This window comes from Tursiops truncatus, chromosome 10, assembly GCF_011762595.2.
Source record: "Tursiops truncatus isolate mTurTru1 chromosome 10, mTurTru1.mat.Y, whole genome shotgun sequence".
NCBI classification, from domain to species: Eukaryota; Metazoa; Chordata; class Mammalia; order Artiodactyla; family Delphinidae; genus Tursiops; species Tursiops truncatus.
Window position 1 is genome coordinate 51,622,531 of NC_047043.1, and position 25,469 is coordinate 51,647,999.

The window sequence follows — 25,469 nt, forward strand, 5'->3', positions numbered from 1 at the left end:
GCATTGGGAGTGTGGAGTCTTAACCACTGGACCACCAGGGAAGTCCCTGATCTTTTCTGTTTCTTAAAAAATCTGTATTTTATTTATTTCCTCTCTGATCTTTGTTATTTCCTTCCTTCTCCTGACTTTGGGTTTTTGTCTGTTCTTTTTAAAATTCTTTTAGGTGGTAGTTTAGTTTGCTTATATGAGATTTTTTTGTTTCTTGAGGAAGACCTATATCACTATGAACTTCCCTCTTAGAACTGCTTTTGCTGTGTCACATAGATTTTGTAGGTCGTGCTTTCATTTTCTTTTGTCTCAAGGTATTTTCTGATTTCTTTATCTTATTGTTGACCCACTTTTTTTAGTAGCATGTCATTTAATCTCCATATATTTGTTCATTTATTTTTTCTTTCAGTGGTTGAATTCTAGTTTCTGGTTGTGGTCAGAAAAGATGCTTGAAATAATTTCTGTCTTCTTAAATTTGTTGAGGCTTTTATTGGTGACCTAGTATGTAATCTATCCTAGAGAATATTCCATGCACACTTGAAAAGAATGTGTATTCCTTTGGGTGCGTGTGTGTGTAGTATCCTGTAGATAGCAATTAAGTTCTACTGTTCTGTTGTGTTATTTAGGACCTCTGTTTCCTTACTGACTTTCTGTCTGGATAGTCTGTCCATTGATGTCAGGGGTGTTAAAGTCTCCTACTATTATTGTATTATTGTCCATTTCTCCCCTTATGTCAGTTAGTATTTTATGTATCTAGGTGCTCCTGTGTTGGGTACATTTATGTTAAAGAGTGTAATATCTTCTTGTATTGAACCCTTTATCATTATATAATGTCCTTCTTTGTCTTTCTTTATGGCCTTTGTTTTAAAGTCTATTTTGTTTGAAATGAGTATGCTACCCCCACTTTCTTGTCATTTCCATTTGTATGAAATATCTTTTTCCATCCCCTCACTTTCACTCTGTGTGTGTCTTTTGCCCTGAAGTGAGTCTCTTGTAGGCAGCGTATTGTAGGTTCTTACATTTTATCCAGTCTGCCACTGTATGTCTTTTGATTGGAGCATTTAGCCCATTGACATTTAAAGTAATTATTAATAGGTATGTATTTATTGCCATTTTAATTCCTGTTTTCCAGTTTTTGTAGTTCTTCTTTGTTCATTTCTTTTGTGGTTTTATGTTCTTCTTTTGTAGCATGCTTGAGTTCCTTTCTTTTTGTTTTTTGTCGAATCTCCTGTATATTTTTGATTTGTGTTTACCCTGGAGTTCAAGTATGCTGACCCATAACTATATCTACTTGCTTTAAACTAATAGTCATACAAGTTCAAACACATTCTAAAAGATTTACTTTTTAATTTTAATTTAATTTTTTTGGCTGCGCCGTGCAGCATGCAGGATCTTAGTTCCTGGACTAGGGATCAAACCTGTGCACCCTGGCTTGGAAGTGTGGAGTCCTAACAACTGGACCGCCAGGGAATTCCCAAGATTTACATTTTTATACTCCCCTCCCCCACATTTTGTGATTTCGATGTCCTATTTTACATCTTAATGCTTATTCTTTTACTATTTATTGTATTTATAATTGCGTCTACAAAATTTTTTGATTGTTTTTTAATCTATGTACTAATCTATTTAAGTGATCTTCAATCTTTTTGTATATTTGCCTTTCCTATTGTGATTTTCTCTTTTGTTTAGCTTTCTTGCTTCTCTATTTAGAGAAGATCCTTTATAATATTTCTTTTAGAGTAGGCTTAGTATTGTGAATTCTTTCAGTTTTTGCTTGTCTGGGAAATTCTTTATCTCTCCTTCTATTCTAAATGATAAGCTTGGTCAGTAGAGTATCCTAGGTTGCAGGTTCTTCCCTTTCAGGATTTTGCATATATCATGCCATTCTCTTCTGGCCTGCAATGTTTCTGCTAGAAATCAACTGATAGCCTTATGGGGGTTCCTTTGTAAATGACTCTTTTGTTTTTCTCTTGCTATCTTTAGAATCCTCTGTTTAACTTTTGCCATTTTAATTGTATGTATTGGTGTGGGTCTGTTTGGGTCCATCTTGTTTGGGACCCTCTGTGCTTTCTGGATATCTGTTTCCTTCTTTAGGTTTGGGAAGTTTTCAGCCATAGTTTCTTTCTTTCTTTTTTTTAATTGAAGTATAGTTGATTTACAATGTGCCAATCTCTGCTGTACAGCAAGGTAACTCAGTTATACATACATATATATGTATGTGTATATATATATATTTTAATATTCTTTTCTTTTTTTAAAATATTCTTTTCTGTTACGGTTTATCCCAGGAGATTGGATATAGTTCCCTGTGCTATACAGTAGGACCTTGTTGTTTATCCATTCTAAGTGTAATAGTTTGCATCTACCAACCCCACATTTCCAGTCCATCCCTCTCCCTCTCCCCATCCCCCTTGGCAACCACAAGTCTGATCTCTATGTCTGTGAGTCTGTTTCTGTTTTATAGATAGGTTCATTTGTGCCACATTTTAGATTCCACATATAAGTGATATCATATGGTATTTGTTTTTCTGACTTACTTCACTTAGTATGATAATCTCTAGTTACATCTATGTTGCTGCAGATGGCATTATTTCATTCTTTTTTATGGCTGAGTAGTAGTCCATTGTCTATATGTACCATGTCTTCTTTAGCCATTCATCTGTTGATGGACATTTAGGTTGTTTCCATGTCTTGGCTATTGTGAATAATGTTGCTATGAATATAGGGGTGCATGTGCCTTTTTGAATTACAGTTTTCTGTGGGTATGCCCAGGAGTAGGATTGCTGGATCATATAGTAATTTGATTTTTAGTTTTCTGAGGAACCTCTATACTGTTTTCCATAGTGGCTGCCCCAACTTACATTCCCACCGACAGTGTAAGAGGGTTCCCTTTCTCCACACCCTCTCCACCATTTGTTATTTGTAGACTTTTTAATGATGGCCATTCTGACTGGTGTGAGGTGGTACCTCATTGTAGTTTTGATTTTCATTTCTCTAATAATTTGTGATGTTGAGCATCTTTTCATGTGCCTGCTAGCCATCTGTATGTCTTCTTTGGAGAAATGTCTGTTAAGGTCTACTGCCTATTTTTTGATTAGGTTGTTTGTTTTTTTTTGTTGTTAAGTGTATGAACTGTTGTATATTTTGGAGATTAAGCCCTTGATGATTGCATCATTTGCAAATATTTTCTCCCATTCTGTAGGTTGTCTTTTTTTTTTTTTTTGCTGTGCTAAAGCTTGTAAGTTTGATTCAGTCCCGTTTGTTTATTTTTGTTTTTATTTCTATCGCCTTGCAAGACTGACCTAAGAAAACATTTATGTCAGAGAATGTTTTGCTTATGCTCTTGGTGAGCCTGGCCAGAAGTTTTATGGTGTCATGTCTTATGTTTAAATCTTTAAGGCATTTTGAGTTTATTTTTGTGCATAGCGTGAGGGTGTGTTCTAACTTCATTGATTTACGTTCACCTGTCTAACTTTCCCAGCACCACTTGCTGAAGAGACTTGCTTTTTCACATTTTATATTCTTGCCTCCTTTGTCAAAGATTAATTGGCCATAGGTGTGTGGATTTATTTCTGGTCTCTCTGTTCTGTTCCATTGATCCATATGTCTGTTTTTATACCAGTACCATGCTGTTTTGATTACCGTAGCTTTGTAGTATAGTCTGAAGTCTGGAAGAGGTATGCCTCCTGCTTTTTTTTTTCTTTCCCCCTCAGGATCGCTTTGGCAATTCTGGGTCTTTTATGGTTCCATATAAATTTTTGGATTATTTGTCTAGTTCTGTGAAAAATGTCATTGGTAATTTGATAGGGATTGCATTAAATCTGTAAATTGCTTTGGGTACTATGGCCATTTTAACAATATTTATTCTTCCAGTCCAAGAACATAGGATATCTTCCATTTCTTTGAATCCTCTTTAATTTCCTTTATTATGTTTTATAGTTCTCAGTGTATAAGTTTTATATAGTTCTCAGTGTATAAGTCTTTCACCTCCTTGGTCAAATTTATTCCTAGGTATTTTTTTTTTTTGGTGTGATTTTAAAAGGTTTTTTTTTTTTTTTTTACATTCCCTTTCTGATATTTCATTGTTAGTGTAAAGAAATGCAACCGATTTCTGAGTGCTAATGTTGTATCCTGCTACTTTGCTGTATTCATTTATTAGATCTAGTAGTTTTTGTGTGGAGTCTTTAGGGTTTTCTATATCTAGTATCATGTCATCTGTATATAGTGACAATTTTATCTCTTCCCTTCGAATTTGGATACTTTTTGTTTCATCTTCTTGTCTGATTGCTGTGGCTAGGACTTCCATTACTATGCTGAATAGAAGTGGTGAGAGTGGGCATCCTGGTTCCAGATTTTAGCAGGAAGACTATCAGCTTTTCACTGTTGAGTATTATATTGGCTGTGGGTTTGTCGTGAATAGCTTTTATTATGTTGAGATATGTTCCTGGTATACCCACTTTGGTAAGAGTTTTGTTTTTTAAAAAATTTATTTATTTATTTATTTATTTTTGGCTGTGTTGGGTCTTTGTTGCTGTGCGCGGGCTTTCTCTAGTTGTGGCAAGCGGGGAGTATTCTTTGTTGCAGTGCGTGGGCTTCTCATTGTGGTGACTTCTCTCGTTGTGGAGCACGGGCTCAAGGCACGCAGGCTTCAGTAGTTGTGGCACGCGGGCTCAATGGTTGTGGCTCACAGGGTCTAGAGCACAGGCTCAGTAGTTGTGGCGCATGGGCTTAGTTGCTCTGCGGCATGTGGGATCTTGGCGGACCAGGAATCGAACCCGTGTCCCCTTCACTGGCAGGTGGATTCTCAACGACTGCACCACCAGGGAAGCCCCTGGTAAGAGTTTTTATCATGAATGGATGTTGAATTTTGTCAAATGCTTTTTCCTCATCTATTGAGGTGATCATGTGGTTTTTGATTTTTTTTGTTGTTGTTAATGTGTATTACATTGATTGATTTGCATATGTTGAACCATCCTTGTGAACTTGGGATGAATCCCACTTGGTTGTGGTGTATGATTTTTTGTGTGTGTTGTTGAATTTGGTTTGCTAATATTTTGTTGAGGATTTTTTTCTTTTTTTGGTGATACTTTGTCTGGTTTTGGTATCAGGGTGATGGTGGCTTCATCACAAGTCTTTGGGAGTGTTCCCTCCTCTTAAGTCTTTTCGAAGAGTTTGAGAAGAATCGGTATAAATTCTTCTTTGTATGTTTGGTAGAATTTGCCTGTGAAGCCATCTGGTCCTGGACTTTCCTTTGTAGTGAGGTGTTTTTTTTTTTATTACAGATTCTATTTCAGTCCTAGTGATTGGTCTGTTCAAATTATCTGTTTCTTCTTGATTAAATTTTTATGGGCTGTATGTTTCTAGAAAGTTGTCCATTTCTTCTAGGTTGTCAAATTTGTTGGCATATAATTGTTCATAGTATTCTCTTATGAGTTTTTTGTACTTCTGAAGTATCAGTCGAGCTTTCTTCTTTTTCATTTGTTATTTTGTTTATTTGGGTTCTCTCTCTTTTCTTCTTGGTGAGCCTGGCCAGAGGTTTGTTAATTTTGTTTACCCATTCAAAGAACCAGCTCTTGGTTTTATTGATTTTTTAATCTATATTTTATTTATTTCCTCCCTGATCTTTATTATTTCCTTCTTTCTGCTGACTTTATGTTTTGTTTGTTCTTCTTTTTCTAACTCTTTTAGGTGGTAGGTTAGGTTGTTTATTTTAGATTTTTCTTGTTTTTTGAGGAAGGCCTGTATCTCTATGAATTTCCCTCTAATAACTGCTTTTCCTGCATCCCACAGATTTTGTGTGGTTGTGTTTTTATTGTCATTTGTCTCAAGGTATTTTAATTTCCTTTTTGATTTCCTCGTTGATCCATTGGTTTTTTAGTAGCATGTTGTTTAGTCTCCATGTAATCATTTTTTTCTCATTTCTTTTCCTGTGGTTGATTTCTTTTCTTTCTTTTTTTTTGTTGTTTTGAGGTTAATTTGTGCCTTTATTTGCCAGTATAATTTAACTACAGTGGCCTGCAAACTGTTCTGATCTAAAAAATACATTTTACATCACAGTCCAACAAACACACATACATATATAATATGTATACTTAAAAGTGAAAGAAATGTTTTGCCAAAAAGGTCTACCCTGAGTGTTAATTTTTTTTTTTGAGACTTTTTTTAACGCAGTTTTGGTTTACAACAAAATTGACAGGAAGGTACAGAAATTCCCCATATACCCAGTCCCCTCACATGCGTAGCCATTATCAACAGAGGGGTACTTTTTTAAAAAAAAACAAAAAAAAACAGGGATGAACTGCATTGACACATCATACCCACCAAAGTCCACAGTTCACCTTAGGGTTCACTTTAATGAAGTGAATAATGTTGCACATTCTATTTTGGACAAAAAGTATAATGACATATATCCATCATTATGTCATTCAAAGTATTTTCACTGCTCATAAAAACTTATACGCTTTGTGTATTCATCTCCCAAACTCCTGGCGACTGTTGATCTTTTTATTGTCTCCATAGTTTTGCCTTTTCCGGAATGGCATATAGTTCAAATCTATTGTTCTTTTTTCTTTCTCCTTGAAAAGAGAGGTTCAAAGCCTTTATGTTTATAAGACCACTCGTGACCTGCCCATACATGAACCACGGCTCTAGGTGGCAAACTCCCCCACTAAATACTGTAGCTTTTCTTCCAGTTTTGAGCCCTGTCCCACTGGTCCTGCCCAGCAGCCACATGGAGGTGCAGGGGAGCACATGTTTGGTATTTGTTCATAGGAAGGCCACAAGTTTTGTGCCCCTTGTCACAATGAAACCTGTGGTCGAGTTCTAGTTTCATGCCATTGTGGTCAGAGAAGAGTCTTGAAATAATTTTTTTCTTTTTTTTTTTAAGGGTGAGAGGCTTGTCTTTTTTTTTTAAAAAAAAATATACATTTATTTATTTATTTGGTTGTGTCGGGTCTTGGTTGTGGCAGGCGGACTCCTTAGTTGTGGCTCACCAGCTCCTTAGCTGCGGCACATGGGCTCCTTAGTTGTAGCATACAAACTCTTAGTTGCGCCACGCATGTGGGATCTAGTTCCTGGACCAGGGATCGAACCCAGGCCCCCTGCATTGGGAGCGTGGAGTCTTAACCACTGCGCCACCAGGGAAGTCCCTTGAAATAATTTCTATACTCTTAAATCTGTTGAGGTTAGTTTTGTGCCTTAGTATGTGGTCAGTCCATATGCACTTGAAAAGAATGTGTTCTGTTTTTTGTTTGTTTGTTTTTGGATGTAATGTCCTGAAAATATCAATTAAGTCTATCTGTTCTGTTGTATCATTTAGGACTTCTGTTGCCTTATTGATTTTCTGTCTAGAAGATCTGTCCATTGATGTGAGTGGGGTGTTAAAGTCTCCTACTGTTATTGAATTCCTGTCAGTTTCTCCTTTTATGTCTGTTAGTATTTGTTTTATGTATTTGTATGCTTCTATATTAGGTGCATATATGTTGACAAGTGTAAAATCCTCTTCTTGTGTTGGTCCTTTTATCAGCATGGAGTGTCCTTCCTTATCTTTCTTTATAGCCTTTGCTTTAAAGTCTATTTTGTCTGATATGAATATTGTAACTCCCTCTTGCTTGTTATTTCCGTTTGCATGAAATATCTTTTTCCATCCCCTCATTTTTTTTTTGTGGTACGCGGGCCTCTCACTGTTGTGGCCTCTCCCGTTGCGGAGCACAGGCTCCGGACATGCAGGCCCAGCGGCCATGGCTCACGGGCCTAGCCGCTCCGCGGCATGTAGGATCTTCCCGGACCAGGGCACGAACCCGTGTCCCCTGCATCGGCAGGCGAACTCTCAACCACTGCACCACCAGGGAAGCCTATGCTGTCTGCTGTTTTGATTGGGTAATTTCCATTATTCTATCTTCCAGATCACTTATTCTTTCCTCTGCATTATTTATTCTGCCATTCAGTGCCTTTAGCTCAGTTTTCATCTTGGCAAATGAGTTTTCTCATTTTTCTTGGCTCCTCCTCATAGTTTCTAGTTCCTTTTTACAGTAATGTGCATTTCTGTCAGTAGCCTTTCTTGATTCCTTCAGTATTTTCATTTGTTCCTTTTTGAACTCAGTGTCTGTTAGACTGAAGAGGTCTGTTTCATTGTTTGTTCCTTCAGGGGAATTCTCTGGGTCTTTTAACTGGGAATCGTTCCTCTCCTTCATTTTGCTTATATTTCTCTTACTTTGTGAGTTTAGGAGAAACAATTATCTACTGTAGTCACGGAGGGCTGTTTATATGCAGGAGCCTCCCTGCATAGCTTGTGTAGGTTCAATATTTTTTTGCTGTGAGGGCTGTTTTTGGTTTGGATGCTTGCTGTCTCTTTCCTCCACGTGTGCTGGTTGTTATCCCCTTGATAGGGGGTGTCAGGTGCATGTTCCATTCATGCTTCCAGGAAGGCAGAGACAGTGCTTGGCTCTTGGTCGCGGGACCCTTGGTGGCAGCGGTGGCGGGCTGCATTCGCTCCTAGGGAGGGGAGGGCAGTGGTTGGCACTGGGTTGCGGTACCCTCAGCGGTGGTCGTGGTTGTTCCCAGGGAGTTGGGGGCAGGAGTTGGTGCCTGGTCACGGGACCCTCTGTGGCAGCGGCGGTCTGCGCCTGCCTCTGGGGTCTGAGATGGCAGTGCGGTGGCTCACACCAGCCCCTGGAGCTCGTGTAGGTGGTGCCCTGCTGCCTGAGGGAGCTCATGGAGAAAGAACCTCCTATGGTGGCCTGCCCTTTGAGTGCTCCCCAACAGTTGTGCCCTGCCTCTCTGGTGGGCCCAGGCCTCGTCCCATACTCCGTTGGTTGTGTCTCACCACACCCTAGCCCCCTCAGGGTGTCTCCATGCAGCCAGCCCCAGTCCTCTCCTCCAGATTTGACCTCCGAAGCCTGAGCCTCTGCACCCAGCCTCTCCTGCCCCAGCAGATGAGCGTCTCAGGCCAGGGAGTGCTGGGCAGCACTGACCTTCTGCGCAGGTCTCTCTCCACTTTGCCCTCTGCAAACCAATTGCTGCGTTCTTCTCCAAGGCTCTGAAGCTCCCCCTCTGTCCCAGCTGATCTCAGTGAAGGGACTTCCCAGTATGTGGAAACCTTTCCTCTTTCACAGCTCCCTCCCAGGGGTGCAGGTTGCGTCTCGATTTTTTCTCTCTTTTTTTTTTTCTTTTGCCTTACCCAGGTACATGGGGGAGTTTCTTGCCTTTTTGGAAGTCTGAGGTCTTCTGCCAGCATTCAGTAGATGTTCTGTGAGAACTGTTCCACATGTAGATGTATTTGTGGGAGAAGGTGAGCTCCATGTCCTACTCCTCCAACATCTTGATCCAATCTCCCATAATTTCTTTAAATACATTTTCTATCCCCCTCTCTTCCTTTTCTCCTTCCAGAACCCCTATTATGTGTAGGTTGGCATGCTTTATATTATCCCATAGATCTTGTATGTTGCTTTCAGTTTTTTTCATTTGTCTTTCTGTCTGCTCTTCTATTGGGTGATTTCCATTATTCTGTTTTCCAGATCACTTATTTATTCTTCTGTGTCTTTTAGTCTGCTCTCCATTGTTTCTAGATTGGTTTTTCTCAACAATTGAATTGTCTGCTTTTGAGTGGTTCATCTTTATAGTTTCTAGTTCCTTGTTACAGTGACCTTGCTATATATTTCTATTGCTAATCCTTCTTGATTCCTTTATCTTTTTTGTTATCTCCTTTTTGAATTTGGGGTCTAGTAGACATTATTTGTTCTTTCAGGAGATTTCTGTCACTGTTTAATTGGTAGTAGTTCCTCTGCTTTTTCATTTTACTTAACTTTCTTTGTCTCTATGAATTTAGGAGAAACATCTACTGTGGTTTTGAAGGGCTGTTTTTATGTGGGAGCATCAGTGTGTAGACAGTTTGTGTCCAGTGTCTTTGGTGTGAGGGCTGGTTTTGGTATGGATGCCAGCCACATCTTTCCTCAGAGTGTGCTGGGTGGTATACCCTTGATAGGGTACAAACACAGATAGGGGCTGTGTTTGGTGGTGTAGTGTATTGAGCTTGTGCTGGATGTGAGGCGGGGCTTTCTGTTTGCTGCATCGTTGTCACTACCCTGTCGAGGGCAGGGTCTGCTCCCTGGATGTTGGAGTAGGAGCTCTGAGGGTCAGGTTTGATCAGGCTCCATTGTCCTTGAGGGCATGTCCTGCGCCAAAGGAGCTTATTGCTGAAGCAGGTGAGCCTGTGTGGTCACAGCAAACCTGTGTACAACCTGTGTACCACCTGTGTAGGCATCGGCAGTCCCGCTCTGAAGCAGCCCAAGGTTGCATCCCTTTCTCTGTTGTGTTTATCCCAGATCTAGCGCAAGGCCATGGTGTGGAGTAGGCTGGGGCTCGGGGCCAGGGCATTGTGGCTGCAGGAATTGAGGTGACTGTGCTGCCACCTGAGATCTGGGCTGCCTCTGTGGTAGTCTTCTCACAGCACCTGTCTGCCCCAGGTCTAGGGCTAAGCTAGAGGTGGAGCCCTTGGGTGGAGTCAGAGTGCTCTTGCTGGAAAATGAAATGCTGCATGCATACTGCTGCCCAGGGCCTGTCTGCCTGGGATGCAGCACTTAGCTGTTGCACATTCTTGGAGTGCTCCCCAGTGTGCACACATACAGTGTCTGCCACAGCTAGACCCGCTGCCCTATGTGAATGTTGACAGTGGTATCTGCCGCTCTGCCTGGATCACACCCTAGGTGTGTGTCTGCATAGCTAGACTGAATCTTTGCCCAGATCTCACACCAGGCTGCGGCGTGGAGTGAGCAGGGCCGAGGTGTTCTCCCCTTCAGGTTGGGAAGTGCAGCAAGGCGGCAGCCGCCAGTGCAAGGCTCTCTCCGCCCTGATTGTTAGCAAGCCAGAACGTGCACACTCCTCACAAGTAGAGACTAGGCTACTCCAGCCCTTCTGTGCCTCAGTGGATTCCCAGCAGGCAAGGGGGCTTGTCTTCTTTTGCAAGACCCCAGGCCTGGGATGCCCAGATTGTGAGTCGACTTGCTCCCTCCCCAGGGCAAGGGTCCACCGGTGTGGACTTTCTCTTCCTTTCAGATCCTTCCCAGGGGTGCAGATCCCGACCTGATGCCCTCCCCCCACCCTGTGCCCCCTGCCATTTTTTTGGTCCTACCCAGTTACATGGAGATTTTTCTTGCAGCTTTGGTTGTTTAGGAGTTGTGCCAGTTTCTAGTTCGTTTTCTGTGAGAATTTTTCCTCATGTAGACGTATTTTTGATGTGTTCATGGGGGAGATGAGCTCCACATCCTCCTACTCTGCTATCTTGATCCCCTTCTTCCTACATTGGTTGATGTTTGAATGTTAAACCAACCTTCCACCCTTCAGATAAGTCCCTCTTGAGTTGTCATGTACTGTATTTTTAACATGTTGTTGGATCCTGTTTGCTAAAGTTTTGTTAAAATTTTTTACCTCTGTTTGTGAGGGATATTGTTCTGTGGTTTACTTGTGATATTTTTGTCTGGTTTAGGTATCAAGGTACTACTGGCCTTTATAGAATGAGTTGAAATGTGTTTTCTCCTCTTCACTTTTTTTGGAAAAGTTTATGTAGAATTTGTATTGTTTTTCTTAAATGTTTGGTAGAATTCACCATTGAGGCCAGCTGGGCCTGCATGTTTCTTTTGTGAAAGGGTTTTAACTGCAAATTCTATTTTTCTAATATATATAGAACTGTCCAGGTTTTCTATTCCTTCTTGAGTGAGCTTTGGTGTAGTTTTTACCTTTCAAAGATTTTGTCCATTTCACCTAAGTTCTAGAACTTTTGGCATAAAGTTGTGAGTAATACCCTCTTACTATCATTTTAATATCTGTAACATCTGTAGTGAAAGTTCCTCTCTTTATTCTTGATTTGGGTAATTTTGTTTGTTTGGTTTTTTTACTGTATGAAAGTAGTTGCCACGTCTAATAAAAATCACAATGATTGTATAGTGCCTATTGCAATATATATATTCTTTGAATTTTTTACTGACATTGATACCAATTTTTAAAGAGTAAAGATGAGTAAATTTCTCTGATATTGGTAATTTTTGTCTTTTTTTCCTGGTCAGTCTACCTAGGGGTTTATTAATTTTATTGATATTCTCAAAGAACCAGCTTTGGATGTCGTTGATTTTTTTCATTGTTTTTATGTTTTCTACTTCATTGATTTCTTCTCTGGTCTCTATTATTTACTTTATTTTGGGTTTCATGTGGTCTTCTTTTTTCTAGTTTCTTAATGTGGAAGCTCCTTCTTGTAACATATATATATATATATATATATATATATATATATATATTTAAATTAATTATTTTTGGCTGCATTGGGTCTTCATTGCTGCACACAGGCTTTTCTCTAGTTGCAGCGAGTGGGGGCTACTCTTCATTGCAGTGCGTGGGCTTCTCACTGTGGTGGCTTCTCTGGTGGAGCACGGGCTCTAGGTGCACACACTTCAGTAGTTATGGTGTGTGGGCTCAGTAGTTGTGGCTTGCAGGCTCTAGAGCACAGGCTCAGTAGTTTTGCGTGGGCTTAGTTGCTCCACAGCATGTGGGATCTTCCTGGACCAGGGCTCAAACCCGTGTCCCCTGCATTGGCAGGCAGACTCTCAACCACTGCGCCACCAGGGAAGCCCATAGGTTGAGTATTTTTTATGATTACATTTTATATCTTTTTTTTTTTTTGCCTAGTAGCTATAACTCATTATTTTGTAATCTTAGTGGTTATTTTTGAGTTTATATTGTAGATTTTAAAGTGATTTTAGTCAATCCTAAAATTATATTACATCATACTTCCATTTTCCTTTGCTCAGCCTTCATGCTGTTATTGCCATACACTTTAAAATTCCAAATATGGTATGAAATCCACACTAGATCGTTAGTATTTTTGTTTTAACAGTCAATTATTTTTATTTATTTATTTTTTTTGCGGTACGCGGGCCTCTCACTGTTGTGGCCTCTCCCGTTGCGGAGCACAGGCTCCGGACGCGCAGGCTCAGCGGCCATGGCTCACGGGCCCAGCCGCTCCGTGGCATGTGGGATCTTCCCGGACTGGGGCATGAACCCGCGTCCCCTGCATCGGCAGGCGGACTCTCAACCACTGCGCCACCAGGGAAGCCCAACAGTCAATTATTTTTAAAGAGATTTAAATAATTAAAAAATTGGCTCTCTATACTCAAGTGGTTACTATTTACAGTATCCTTCATTTCTTTGTATAGACACAAATTTTCATCTTATGTCATTTTTTTTTTCTGCTTGGAGAATGTTCTTTAAGATTTCTTGCACTGCATATCTGATGAATTTTTTCAGCACTTACGCCTGAAAAAATCTTTATTTTCCCTTCAGTTTTGAAAAATATTTTTGCTGAATATAGAATTCTGTGTTGACAGTTTTTTGTTTTCAGTATTTTAAAGATGCTACTCCTCTGTTTTCTTTTTTGTTATCAGTGAGAAATCTTCTGTCACCCTTATTTTATTCCTCTGTATTAGGCATATCTTTTTTCTCTGGGTGCTTTTAATGTTTTTTCTGTCACTGGTTTTGACCAATTTGGTTAAGCTATGCCTTGGTGGATTTTCCTTCATGTTTCTTGTGCTTGGAATTTTTTGAGTTTCTTGGACTTGTAGGTTTATAATTGTCATAAAACTTTTGACCTTTATTTCTTCAGATTTTTTCCCCCCGCCCCACTCTCCCATTCTTTAGGGATCCACTTGCACGTTCATTAGGTTGTTTGAAGCTGTCCCACAGTTCTTTCATGCTCTGTTCTTTTTTTCTTGTTTTCTTTCCATATTTCATTTTGGATACTTTCTCCTGCTGTGTCTTTAAGTTCACTAATCTTTTCTTTCTCAATGTCTCATCTGCTGTTAATCCCACCCAGTAAATTTTCATCTCAGCCCTTGTGGTTTTCATATTTAAAAGTTTAATTTGTATCTTTGTATATCTTTCATGTCTCTATATAACGTGTTTAATAAACATAACATGTTTAATAAACATGAGATGTTTAATGTAACATCTTCACTCCAGCTTCATAGAACTGTATTCTACAGAACATAGTTATGATAACTTTTAATGCCTTTGTCTGCTATTTCTAGTTTCTGGGTCAGCTTTGATAGATTGAATTTCCTCCTCATTATGGATATATTTTTCCCTCTTCTTTGAATGGGTGGTAATTTTTTGTTCAGTGCCAGACATTGTGAATGTTACTTTGGGTGCAGAATATTTTTGTATTCCTATAAATATACTTGAGTTTTGTTCTGAGATGCAGTTGAGTTACTTGGACATAGTTCCTTTGAGATTTTTTTTTTTTTTTTTAATTTGTTGGGTTGGACCAAAGCAGTGGTTAGTCTAGGGATAATTGTACTCCACTCCTGAAGCAAGACGCTTCTCAGTACTCTACCCAGTGCCCCACAAATTATGACATTTTTCACTGTTGTCTGGTGGGAATGGGTACTTACTATTCATGGCCCTGGGTGAGCTCTGGCTGCTGTCCCCTCTAATGCTGCTTGTTGAGTCTTTCCCTGGCTTTGGGTAACTTCCTCACATGCACACTCTGACTAGTACTCTACTGAATTCCTGAGGGGAACGCTCTGCAGATCTCTGACATTTTCTCCATTCTTGTACTCTTCTCTGATACCTCTGATTGCCTTGCTCAGACTTTTGGCTGTATATCCTCAGCTCAGGGAGTCCACCAGGCTCCAGCTGAGTTCCCTTTCCCTGTAGCGTAGCAGAGCGGAAGTAACAGGTAAGAGTGACATCTGGTTTGAGGCCAGGTTTTGGAGACGTAGGGGTATGCATGGAAGCATCAGGATTCATTCCTATAAGATACTGCAGAAGCCATATTTCAGGAAAATGCAGATGACCTGAGCCAGTCCTTGCTGAATATGTTAAGGAATAAGTGGTGAGTAAGGGATGTTTAATTTTCTGCTTCTGGCCTTGCTGCCAGCCCACAAATCATTGAGGACATCACCCTTCATGGCTCAGTGTCCTCATCAGTAAATGATGGTTCTTGATACTGATCAATTACTGACCCTATCGGTGGCCGGAGATGGCTTCTCCAGAAGGGCCCTGGGGTAACCAAGTGACAGCATGGCACAAGACTCAAGCCTCCTTGCTGCCAGCTGATTTTTCTACAGAGGAGAAGGAACAGGGAGCCAGATCTCTACTCTCAGATGACCGCCAAAATCTGAGTGAAGAAGAGTTTCAACTGATATGTAGTCAGTCTAGGGCTTTGCTTTCCAAAGTGGTGTCCCCAGAGTAGCAGCACTAGTATCGCTCGGGAACGTCTTAGAAATGCAGACCACCAAGCAATTTGCCTGGATCTACCATCAGATTCTGCACTATGAGAAGAACCTCAGTTGTTTCATGTGCTCATCAGAGTTTGAAGAACACTGGTAGCTGTAGTCAACAATTATATATTATATACTTAAAAACTTGTTAAGAGGGTAGATCTCACGTTAAGTATCCTTTCCACAATAAAATAAAATTTTGAAGAGCATTGTTCTAAATGTAAATGGTTATACATGCCCTCTAGTGGCTGCCTAGCAACTTGCAGGGAGTTTTAAAATGTTTTCTCATTTTAGGACCTTTGCACAGAACTGCAGAAACATTGAACATTTAAACCTCAATGGGTGCACAAAAATCACTGACAGGTAAGTAGTGGAAATTACTTTGGTGACTGGTTGGCCGTGGGGAGAGTGAGGGGAGAGAAAGGTGGTTGAAAATACCTTTAGTGCATCTGATTTTTTTCAGCACGTGTTACAGCCTTAGCAGATTCTGTTCCAAGCTGAAACATCTGGATCTGACTTCCTGTGTGTCCATTACAAACAGCTCCTTGAAGGGGATCAGGTAAGAGAACCTGTTGTTAGTGGTCATGAGCAATACCCAAAGCTCTGAGCATTTTGGTGTGTCTGAAACCTTTCTCATGGTCCCATTGGAACAGGAAGTGGGCGACTCGGGTTACAGAGGTCTCTCTCCCCTGAACTGCTTGTGGGCTACTAAGCTCAGAGTTGGTCCTAAAGTCTCCGTGGGATGGACTGCACATGTGTGGTTTTGTTTCCTGTTCTCCAGTGAGGGCTGTCGGCACCTGGAGTACCTGAACCTGTCATGGTGTGATCAGATCACGAAGGATGGCATCGAGGCCCTGGTGCGGGGTTGTCGCGGCCTGAGAGCCCTGCTGCTGAGGGGCTGCACGCAGGTACCGGGAGTCCTCACGGCCTGGCTTGTCTAACGTGTATCTAATGTTAGGTGTGTGCACGTGATTATGGAACCTGTGCCCCACTGTCCCCTCACCTGGTTCCATCTCTTTTTTGTTTTCTCCATTCACTCAGCTAGAAGACGAAGCTCTGAAGCACATTCAGAATTACTGCCATGAGCTTGTGAGCCTCAACCTACAGTCCTGCTCAGTAAGTAACATGCCTTTTACGTGAGCTCCCTCCTGTTCCTGTTCCCTCCGTCAGGAACCTGCTGGGGCCCTGCTGGGAAGCAGCCCAGGCAGGTGGGAGGATTGCCACACCCTTATTTCACATCCTGTGTCCTTATGTGATCTCCCAGTTTCCCACAGGATGGAAGAACAGCAATCTAAACAAAAAGGCCAATACAAAGCCATGGGCATTTCCCCTAAAAACAGCATAGATCAGGGTCTTGGTTTATTTTAAGACATCAGGAATGCTGTGAACTAGTCACTAACCTAAACAGTTCCTGGTAAGGTCTCAGTGTCTTGTCTTTACTTATAAACTGGGGGTGATGACACCTCTCATGGTGTCTCAGTGGATAAAATGAAATAACAGATATGAAAGTGCTTTGAAATATAAAGGGCATATTCAAGAGCAAGGTGTGATTTTCATCAGTGCATTATTAGCCTGTGAAGGATGATTTTTCTTCACTGCCATTGTAAATATTGGTAATTGAAGAGGGTGCTTGCTATGGCCACCTGGGTTTCTCAAGGAGAATGTCAATTTTGAGAAAAGAGAAATCCGTTGTATTTGGCACTTAGTAAATGAATCATAAACCTAAGTTCCCTAATGGTGGGAGGTAAAGCAGAAACTATCTTCTGGGCAAATATTGACCTTATGGGGCTGCACTGTTCAAAAATAGGACCTTGAATTGCATGTAGGGCAGCACTGGCAGGTGGCTTGAAGTATGATATAAATGTATCTGTTTATTTCTGCATAAATTAGCATATTCAAATAAAGATTAATTTGAATCTTCATGGCTAAATTCATAGAATTCTAAGCCATTTATTAATAATTTAGTGATTTACTTAATTTTGCTATTTTCTAAAACATTTCAGGCAATATAAAAATACATGTATGATTTATATAGTAGATATCTAAAGCATTAATATGTAGAAATTCAACCAAAAATTAATGTCACTTAAGCAAGTCTCATGAGCTGTTCATTAAATCTGATATTTAACACAAGTTTATGAATATTTCCTGAAAAAAAAATCGAACGATTCTGGGTAGAAAAATGGAATTTAAAAATTTTACTCTCCATTAGTAATGCTTGAATATTTTAAAGCTGTTCAGAAATAACATAAATATCTGTCTTCCCTGTACTTCACCTTATTTTGATTAAATTATCAGGATAAAATGCTAGTAACTGGCAACCTAAACTAGTTGACTAACAGGAGACTCCATTTGTCTGCGGCTCCCATTTCACTGTTGCCCGTGCCTTCTGATTTTCCTTTCTGCTTTGGTTCTCCCCAGCGCGTTACGGATGAAGGCGTGGTGCAGATTTGCAGGGGCTGCCACCGGCTGCAGGCCCTCTGCCTGTCTGGCTGCGGCAACCTCACGGATGCCTCCCTCACAGCCCTAGCCTTGAACTGCCCAAGACTTCAGTGAGTGCACCACGCTTTCAGCTTTGCAACTCAGAGCTTGGGGCTGACTGGGAGGGCTTCCTGCAGGAGGAGAAAGGCCTGGCAGTGGGTTGAGGAGGAGGCAGTGGTTGTGTTGTTGGCTTTTGTCAGATGTATTGGGGTGTGGGACACTGTAATCTAGTTCATTTAAGGATGTGTGGAGAGTCCCACACTGTCCACCACCAGGGAATCTGAGCCTTCATTTCCTGATGGACTTCACTCATGTGCCCACCTGATTTGCCTCGCCCTGGTATTACTTTTTTTTTTTAACATCTTTATTGGAGTATAATTGCTTTACAATGGTGTATTTGTTTCTGCTTTATAACAAAGTGAGTCAGCTATACATATACATAAATCCCCATATCTCCTCCCTCTTGCGTCTCCCTCCCACCCTCCCTATCCCACCTCTAGGTGGTCACAAAGCACTGAGCTAATCTCCCTGTGCTATGCGGCTGCTTCCCACTAGCTATCTCTATTACATTTGGTAGTGTATATATGTCCACTCTCTCACTTCGTCCCAGCTTACCCTTCCCCCTCCCTGTGTCCTCAAGTCCTTTCTCTACGTCTGTGTCTTTATTCCTGTCCTGCCCCTAGGTTCTTCAGAACCATTTTCTTTTTTTTAGATTCCATATATATGTGTTAGCATACGATATTTGTTTTTCTTTCTGACTTACTTCACTCTGTATGACAGTCTCTAAGTCTGTCCACCTCACTACAAATAACTCAGTTTTGTTTCTTTTTATGGCTGAGTAATATTCCATTGTATATATGTGCCACATCTTCTTTATCCATTCATCTGTTGATGGACACTTAGGTTGCTTCCATGTCTTGGCTATTGTAAATAGAGCTGCAATGAACATGGTGGTACATGACTCTTTTTGAATTATGGTTTTCTCAGGGTATATGCCCAGTAGTGGGATTGCTGGGTTGTATGGTAGTTCTATTTTTAGTTTTTTTTTTTTTTTTAAATTTTTGGCTGCATTGGGTCTTTGTTGCTGCATGCAGGCTTCCTCTAGTTGCGGCGAGCAGGGGCTACTCTTCGTTGCAGTGCGCGGGCTTCTCATTGCAGTGGCTTCTCTTGTTGCGGAGCACAGGCTCTAGGTGCACGGGCTTCAGTAGTTGTGGCTCGCGGGCTCTAGAGCACAGGCTCAGTAGTTGTGGTGCACAGGCTTAGTTGCTCCATGGCATGTGGGATCTCCCCGGACCAGGGCTCGAACCCGTCCCCTGCATTGGCAGGCAGATTCTTAACCACTGTGCCACCAGGGAATCCCCCATTTGTTTCTGTTTTTATTTCCATTTCTCTAGGAGGTGGGTCAAAAAGGATCTTGCTGTGATTTATGTCATAGAGTGTTCTGCCTATGTTTTCCTCTAAGAGCTTTATAGTATCTGGCCTTACATCTAGGTCTCTAATCCATTTTGAGTTTATTTTTGTGTATGGTGTTAGGGAGTGTTCTAATTTCATTCTTTTACATGTAGCTGTCCAGTTTTCCCAGCACCACTTATTGAAGAGGCTATCTTTTCTCCATTGTATATTCTTGCCTCCTTTATATAAAAATAAGGTGACCATATGTGTGTGGGTTTATCTCTGGGCTTTCTATCCTGTTCCATTGATCTATATTTCTGTTATTGTGCCAGTACCATACTATCTTGATTACTATAGCTTTGTAGTATAGTCTGAAGTCAGGGAGCCTGATTCCTCCAGCTCCGTTTTTCGTTCTCAAGATTGTTTTGGCTATTCGTTGCCCTGATATTACTTTGACATGTGAGCAGACAGATAGCCTCATGTCCAAATGGCACCAGGTTCTCCTCTAAACCAGCTGCTAAATGCACAGAAGGAGGAAAAATCACAGCCACCTTATTTATCATTTTTCCCTAGCAAGAAGAAAAGTTTTAACAAATAATGATTTATTTTCTGATTCTCCATGTAATATTGTGAATATTAAAACTTTAATAATGGCACCAAAATACTAATCATGCTTAACATCAGTTGAACTCATATATGTTCCAGGCTCTTTGTTAGCACTTTCACAAGCATTGTCTCACTTAGTCCTCACTGCATTGCTAGGAGGTGTAGGTACTGTATTCTCACTTGTTTTGCAGAGGAGAAACTGAGACTCAGTGAAAAGCACATGGGGCTTCCCTGGTGGTGCAGTGGTTGAGAGTCCGCCTGCCGATGCAGGGGACACGGGTTCGTGCCCCGGTCCGGGAAGATCCCACATGCCACGGAGCGGCTGGGCCCGTGAGCCATGGCTGCTGAGCCTGCGGGTCCGGAGCCTGTGCTCCGCAACGGGGGAGGCCACAACAGTGAGAGGCACGCGTACCGCAAAAAAAAAAAAGCAAAGCACATAATTTATCTTGGGTCACATGATAAGTAAGAAGTAAAACTAGAATTTGAACTTGTAGAGTTTGATTTTAGAACCAGCAACCTTAACCCCTACAAAAGAGGCAGAAAAAAGATACTTGTTTTGTTATTCTTTACTTATCGGTGAAACTGATCCATTTTTCATACACCAGTTAGATATCTTTTTTTTTTTTCCTTTGGCTGCACCATATGGCATGCAGGATCTTAGTTCCCTGGCTGAGGATCGAACCCACGACCCCTGCAGTGGAAGCGTGGAGTCCTAACCACTGGACTGCCAAAGAAGTACCCCCCGCCCCCCCCCCCCCTTTTTTTTTTGGTTATATACCTTCTGAGGATTGTCTTATTTTGCCTTTTCCCCATTTTTCTTACTGTTGAATTAGGGAAGATTCTAGAGAATTTTGATGTTTCTGCATGGTAGGAATATAGGTGGTCAAAACTGGTCAGAAAGGAGGTCAAAATTATTGCTATAAGGGAGTAATTTAACTTAAAAATATTATTTAAGCATCCATCCCTGTTAAGCATGGATGTTTTCATTGGCTGTGAATTTTTAAAATTTCCTTTAGGGTGACTGGGAATTTCAATAAATGCAGTATATCAAGATGATTTTGTTGAGTGAAAGTACATTTTAATTGTTTAGAAGTCAACACATATTAGAATAATATCTAAAAACAGCAACCATGTGCTGGTATTGTGGGAAGATTCCTGGATTTACTGACCAAGTTTGGGATGGGACTTTGGGCAGGTCACATTCCTCCTGAGCCTCCTTTTTGTGTCACAGAGTGGAATAAACTCCAGAGCATTGTAAAGAACGCTTTTCTGTTGTTAACCAGTCGCCACTTTGTCTTCTGTGCACTCCTTATCCCAGGATCTTGGAGGCTGCCCGATGTTCCCATTTGACTGATGCAGGCTTTACACTTTTAGCTCGGGTAAGACAGAGGTTTTACAAAATCAAACCAAACTAATTCACCTCCCTCAGTCAAAGTGAATTGGAGTGGTCTTGGAGTGTGCAAAAAACTACCTTCAGAAATGACAGGCACCAAGTAGAATAGAGTCCTTGTGGGGGGTGTTCTGAATTTTCCCCAGCAGGCTGGAAAGCTAGGCAGGTCCTGTACCAGGCGTGGACCTCACTCTCACTTGGTCAGGTGGGACCCCAATGAGAAGAGCCTCCTCCCTGCCGGGAGATGCCCTTCCTCACACAGACCCCGACTCAGCCTCTCAGTAGCATCCCTCAGCTGGGCTGGGCTCTGCCTCTGCCCTCTCTCTCCACACTGCCCTGCCAGTGCCAACCACTGTGGGGCCCCTGTGGCCTGCTGCCCAGAACCCATGACCTCCTGGGGATGCTGATACACTCTTCCTCCTACCCCAGCCCTCCACCATCCCCACCGTGGCTGAGCGCCCACCCCCACGACCTCCCAGAGCCCATTCCATGGCTAAAATCTCTGTGCTGATACCTGTGAGCCACTGGGAAGGTGCAGACAACTGCCTTTCCAGGATGAGAGAAGGAAATGCAGCCCTAATGCCCATTTCCAAAGTGAATATGATTCAAAGGGCACCTGCTCAAAAGTGCTGGCTCACTGGGTCACCTTCGGAATGGGGTGTCTTATGGACTCTTATGGACTTTTTCAGAATTGTCATGACCTGGAGAAGATGGATCTCGAAGAATGCATCTTGGTGAGTGGACTCCTGACAGCTCTGCAGGGCGCCCCTCAGCCACTGACAGGCGTAACCAGAGATGCCAACTGGCCATTGTCTGGACCCTCCTTGCCCCAGCGTAGGTGTAAGGGCTTGGGAACCTGTGAGGGCCACGGGAGGGGGATGCATAAACTTTGGGCTGTTCTCAGTCATCAGAGTTACAGCCAAGTTCAGGATAGCACCATCTTTTGCCAAACATTAAAAAAACAAAAGGACTCATTTTCACAAAACTTAAGGGAGAAATAAGCTTGCATGTCCAGTGATGAGGTGACTCTACAGAGAAGAATCTCGGGGGACCCTCTTTGTCCCTTTGTCCCTCGGGCTCCCAGCCCAAGTGTGCTTGAGATGAGTTTTTAATTCTCTTTTGCACCTTTTGATTCTTGTATTCAGGAGAAGCAGGATTAGGTATTAAGTTCTGGTGTAGAAGCCACACTGACACCACGTGTTTCTCTCCAGATAACCGACAGCACACTCATCCAGCTCTCCATTCACTGTCCTAAACTGCAAGCCCTGGTGAGTCTGAGCTTTTTGTGACGTTACTTACCTCTTAGGGATGAAAGAACCCCCGTACTACAGCAAGAGCCTTCCTTTCCATAGGGTGTCATCATTCTTGGTTTCAAAGGTCTGTGCGTTGGGCTCACTTGGGAGGCAGGGTATCTAAATGTCACTGCTTTCATTTTAGGGTGTGAACCTAATATAGGGACCAGCGTCCTTACTCAAATTCATGTTCATCATGTCGGGTATAGTGAAAGTTAGCACGGTTAAAATGAGGCCATCCTTATATTACATTTCATATCTGCTCAAATATCTATGGGGGGGGGGGAATTAGAATATACTGAAAGATCTAGAATGAGCAATGAAGAGTGTCATTGACACTCTTAGCCATGCAGACGTCGCATGCACGTTTCCCATCCGGCTGCTGGATGTGAAGCAGGGGTGGAGTCCCCATTTGGCTGCCTGCTCCCACCAGATACACTGACTCACTGAATCCCAACACAGCCCTGTGATGTGGGCACCATGGACATCCCTATTTTATCAGTGAGGAAGCTGAGGCTCAGCGCGGTTAAGAAGCTTGCCCAGATTTACACAACTGCCCAAAGGACCCAGATCTCGTGGCTTCCGTGGGGTCTGGTCTTCCCACTGTCCTGAGATACACGACAGATTTTTAAGCCAGCTCTCTCTATCCCCTTTGAACTTGCTCTGTCAGCAAGGGCTAGGATTTTATAACATCATTAGAGCTCCATTTGGCCTTGAGTTACTCTCCTCACCAGTTTTCCTTATTTCCACATTCCTTCTGGATGCTTCTCCCTCAGGCACAAGTGTGCTGGGCTTTGGACAGCTCTGGGACTTTGAGTTTGGTGGCAGACTTCAGAGATAGTCAGAAACCTACCTGTTTCCAGATTCTCTGCTGAAACTGTTTCCCTCTACACACCTGCAGATAATTTTGTCTTTCTAATGTCTTTACTCCCAAATTAGTTCTGATCTGGTTTTATAATTGATAGAACCAGTTGTCTGATGGGCTTTCTCCACCCCTTGTCCCCGTGTCCCTGAGATGGCCTGCTTCTCAGAGGTGTGGGGAAGGTTAGGAGCCCCGTGCTTTGTTTCCTGTTTTAACCTCCCTCCTCCCTGTTGCCCAAGGGCTCTCTCCCCGACTCGGAGATACCCTGGACTTGGACTCCCACCCCTTGGGCAGTGTCGTCTCTTGTGTGCACGGGACAAGGCCTTCCACCAGCTCCCTAACTCCTGCTTCCTCAGGAGTGCAGGCCCACCTCAGCGATGGGTCAGGAAATGTCTTCCAAATAGTGTTCTCCCCAGCGGGGATTCTGGTGACTGAAATCTTCTCCATCTTCCCCGATATTCATACAAGCTACTTCCAGAAAGGGGACTTAGAGTAAAAGATAAACTATAATAAAACCCAGAAGTCCAAGATAAGAGCCTCAAATGAAAATAAAAATACCTGGAGGATTATTAGCAGAAAAGCAGGGAAACAGTTGCAGTTGAAATCTAAACTTAGCTTTGGAGATGCCTGGTAGCCCACACAGAAAAGGGAAATGCTGTGGATTAAATCTGATTATATTCATCAAATTCACTCTACAAACACCTCTTGAGGACCATTACACGCCGGGCACTGTTCTAGGCACTGGAGAGTGAAAAGATCATTCATCAGAAGAGACAGACTTTATCGTCACTCAGAAATTGCACAGCAGTGTGTGTCTGGATCCTTGTTAACGGATACTCCAGGGGCTCTCCCTGCTACGGACATGGTAGCAGCGCCTCTGTCAGCCCCCAGGTAGAGCCAAGGGTGAGTGGAAGCTCAGGGTTGTTGGATGTGCGTTTCTGCTGCTGCAGGTCTCACAGCACAGATGCAGAGTCTTGGTGCGGGGCAGCCCGGGTGCGCCTGGGACACGCGCTTAGGAGCAGCCGGTCCCCACCTCCCTGGGGGAGGGCCAGACAGTGCTCTCCATGCTGGAGCCAGGGGTCCACCCCAGGGAGTCCTCCCCCAGCCTGGGGAGCTCAGAGGAGCCAGTGCTATTGGGGCAAAGCTCCATAGATTCAGAATTTTGAAATCTGGTTTTTAGCTTTTACTAAAGATCTGCAAGCAGGAAGAAATGAGGGAAGTGACCACTAGCCCCGAGCCAGGTAACTATCACACCTCATTTGCTAAACTTCAGTTCCCTGGTTCTTCTTCACATGTGAAGGAGGCAAGTGTGCACATACCCCACCCCTTCCAGGAACTGCTCTGTGATCCTCAAGGGAGGAAGGGCCTTGTACTCTCACAAAAACCAAATCTAGAAGGCCATTTTGAAAGGGAAACTCATCATGTTTCTTTGAAAATAAGTCAAATATACAGTTGCAAACAAGGGGAACTCCAGATTCAAAAGAACACAGAGGAGTTCATGAAGTTTGTTCAAAGGAGGTTAAGGATCCTCTTCGTTACTTCAGTTTTTAGTTTGTAGGATGTCATCAGCAGGTTCTATTGATAATTGGGGGGCTGGTTTCCTCTTCAGTACCAGAGCCAGTTTTTTTGACTTTTAAAATATTAATGCAGCTCATTGGTCCTAGAAGCTATCTAAGAATTTTAGCTATTAAAGAATAAAGAATTGCAGCCAATAAAGACTATATTATTTTCTTGATGCCACAGAGTTTTATCTTTCACCCTGATTTATCACAGCCTTTACCAGTGAGATTTGTACCTTCATGTTTTCTTGTTACTAATTAGTGCCCTTTTCAGCTTAACAAAGTCCCTTTAACATTTCTTGTAAGGCAGGTTTAGTGGTGATGAACTAGTTTAGCTTTAGCTTGTCTGGAAAACTCTCTCCTTCCGTTCTTTTTTTGTGGCCACGCTGTGTGGCTTGCAGTATCTTAGCTCCCCAACCAGGGACTGAACCTGGGCCCCAGCAGTGAAAGCGCTGAGTCCTAACCACTGGACCGCCAGGGAATTCCTATCTCTCCTTCAGTTCTGAATAACTTTGTTGGGTTTAGTATTCTTGGTTGGAATTTTTTTTCATTTCTGTCAGCACTCTGAATATATTGTGCCCCTCCATTCTGGCCTGCAAAGTTTCTACTGAAAAGCCTGCTGATAGTCTTACG

General features: G+C 42.2%; 1 protein-coding gene and 1 pseudogene across 15 annotated transcripts in view; one reads left to right on the forward strand and one right to left on the reverse strand.

Annotated features, from left to right (window-relative positions):
• FBXL2 (F-box and leucine rich repeat protein 2) overlaps positions 1-25,469 on the forward strand; it is an 86,982-nt gene that overhangs the window by 49,666 nt on the left and 11,847 nt on the right. For 11 of the 15 annotated variants that reach the window (XR_012334540.1, XR_012334539.1, XR_012334541.1 and 8 more), the window contains 8 exons: positions 15,549-15,617; positions 15,718-15,813; positions 16,036-16,162; positions 16,296-16,370; positions 17,676-17,806; positions 21,052-21,112; positions 21,813-21,857; positions 22,335-22,391. Coding sequence is in view for 12 of the 15 variants with exons in the window: in XM_073810958.1 (XP_073667059.1) it covers positions 15,549-15,617; positions 15,718-15,813; positions 16,036-16,162; positions 16,296-16,370; positions 17,676-17,806; positions 21,052-21,112; positions 21,813-21,857; positions 22,335-22,391 (661 nt within the window). In the remaining 3 variants the exon portion in view is untranslated. Of the gene's footprint in view, positions 1-15,548; positions 15,618-15,698; positions 15,814-16,035; positions 16,163-16,295; positions 16,371-17,675; positions 17,807-21,051; positions 21,113-21,812; positions 21,858-22,334; positions 22,392-25,469 lie in introns of all 15 variants that reach the window. The other 4 variants (XM_073810968.1, XM_073810967.1, XM_033864531.2 and 1 more) reach the window with 2 other exon arrangements.
• LOC117314031 (small nucleolar RNA SNORA11) lies at positions 6,737-6,822 on the reverse strand (annotated as a pseudogene).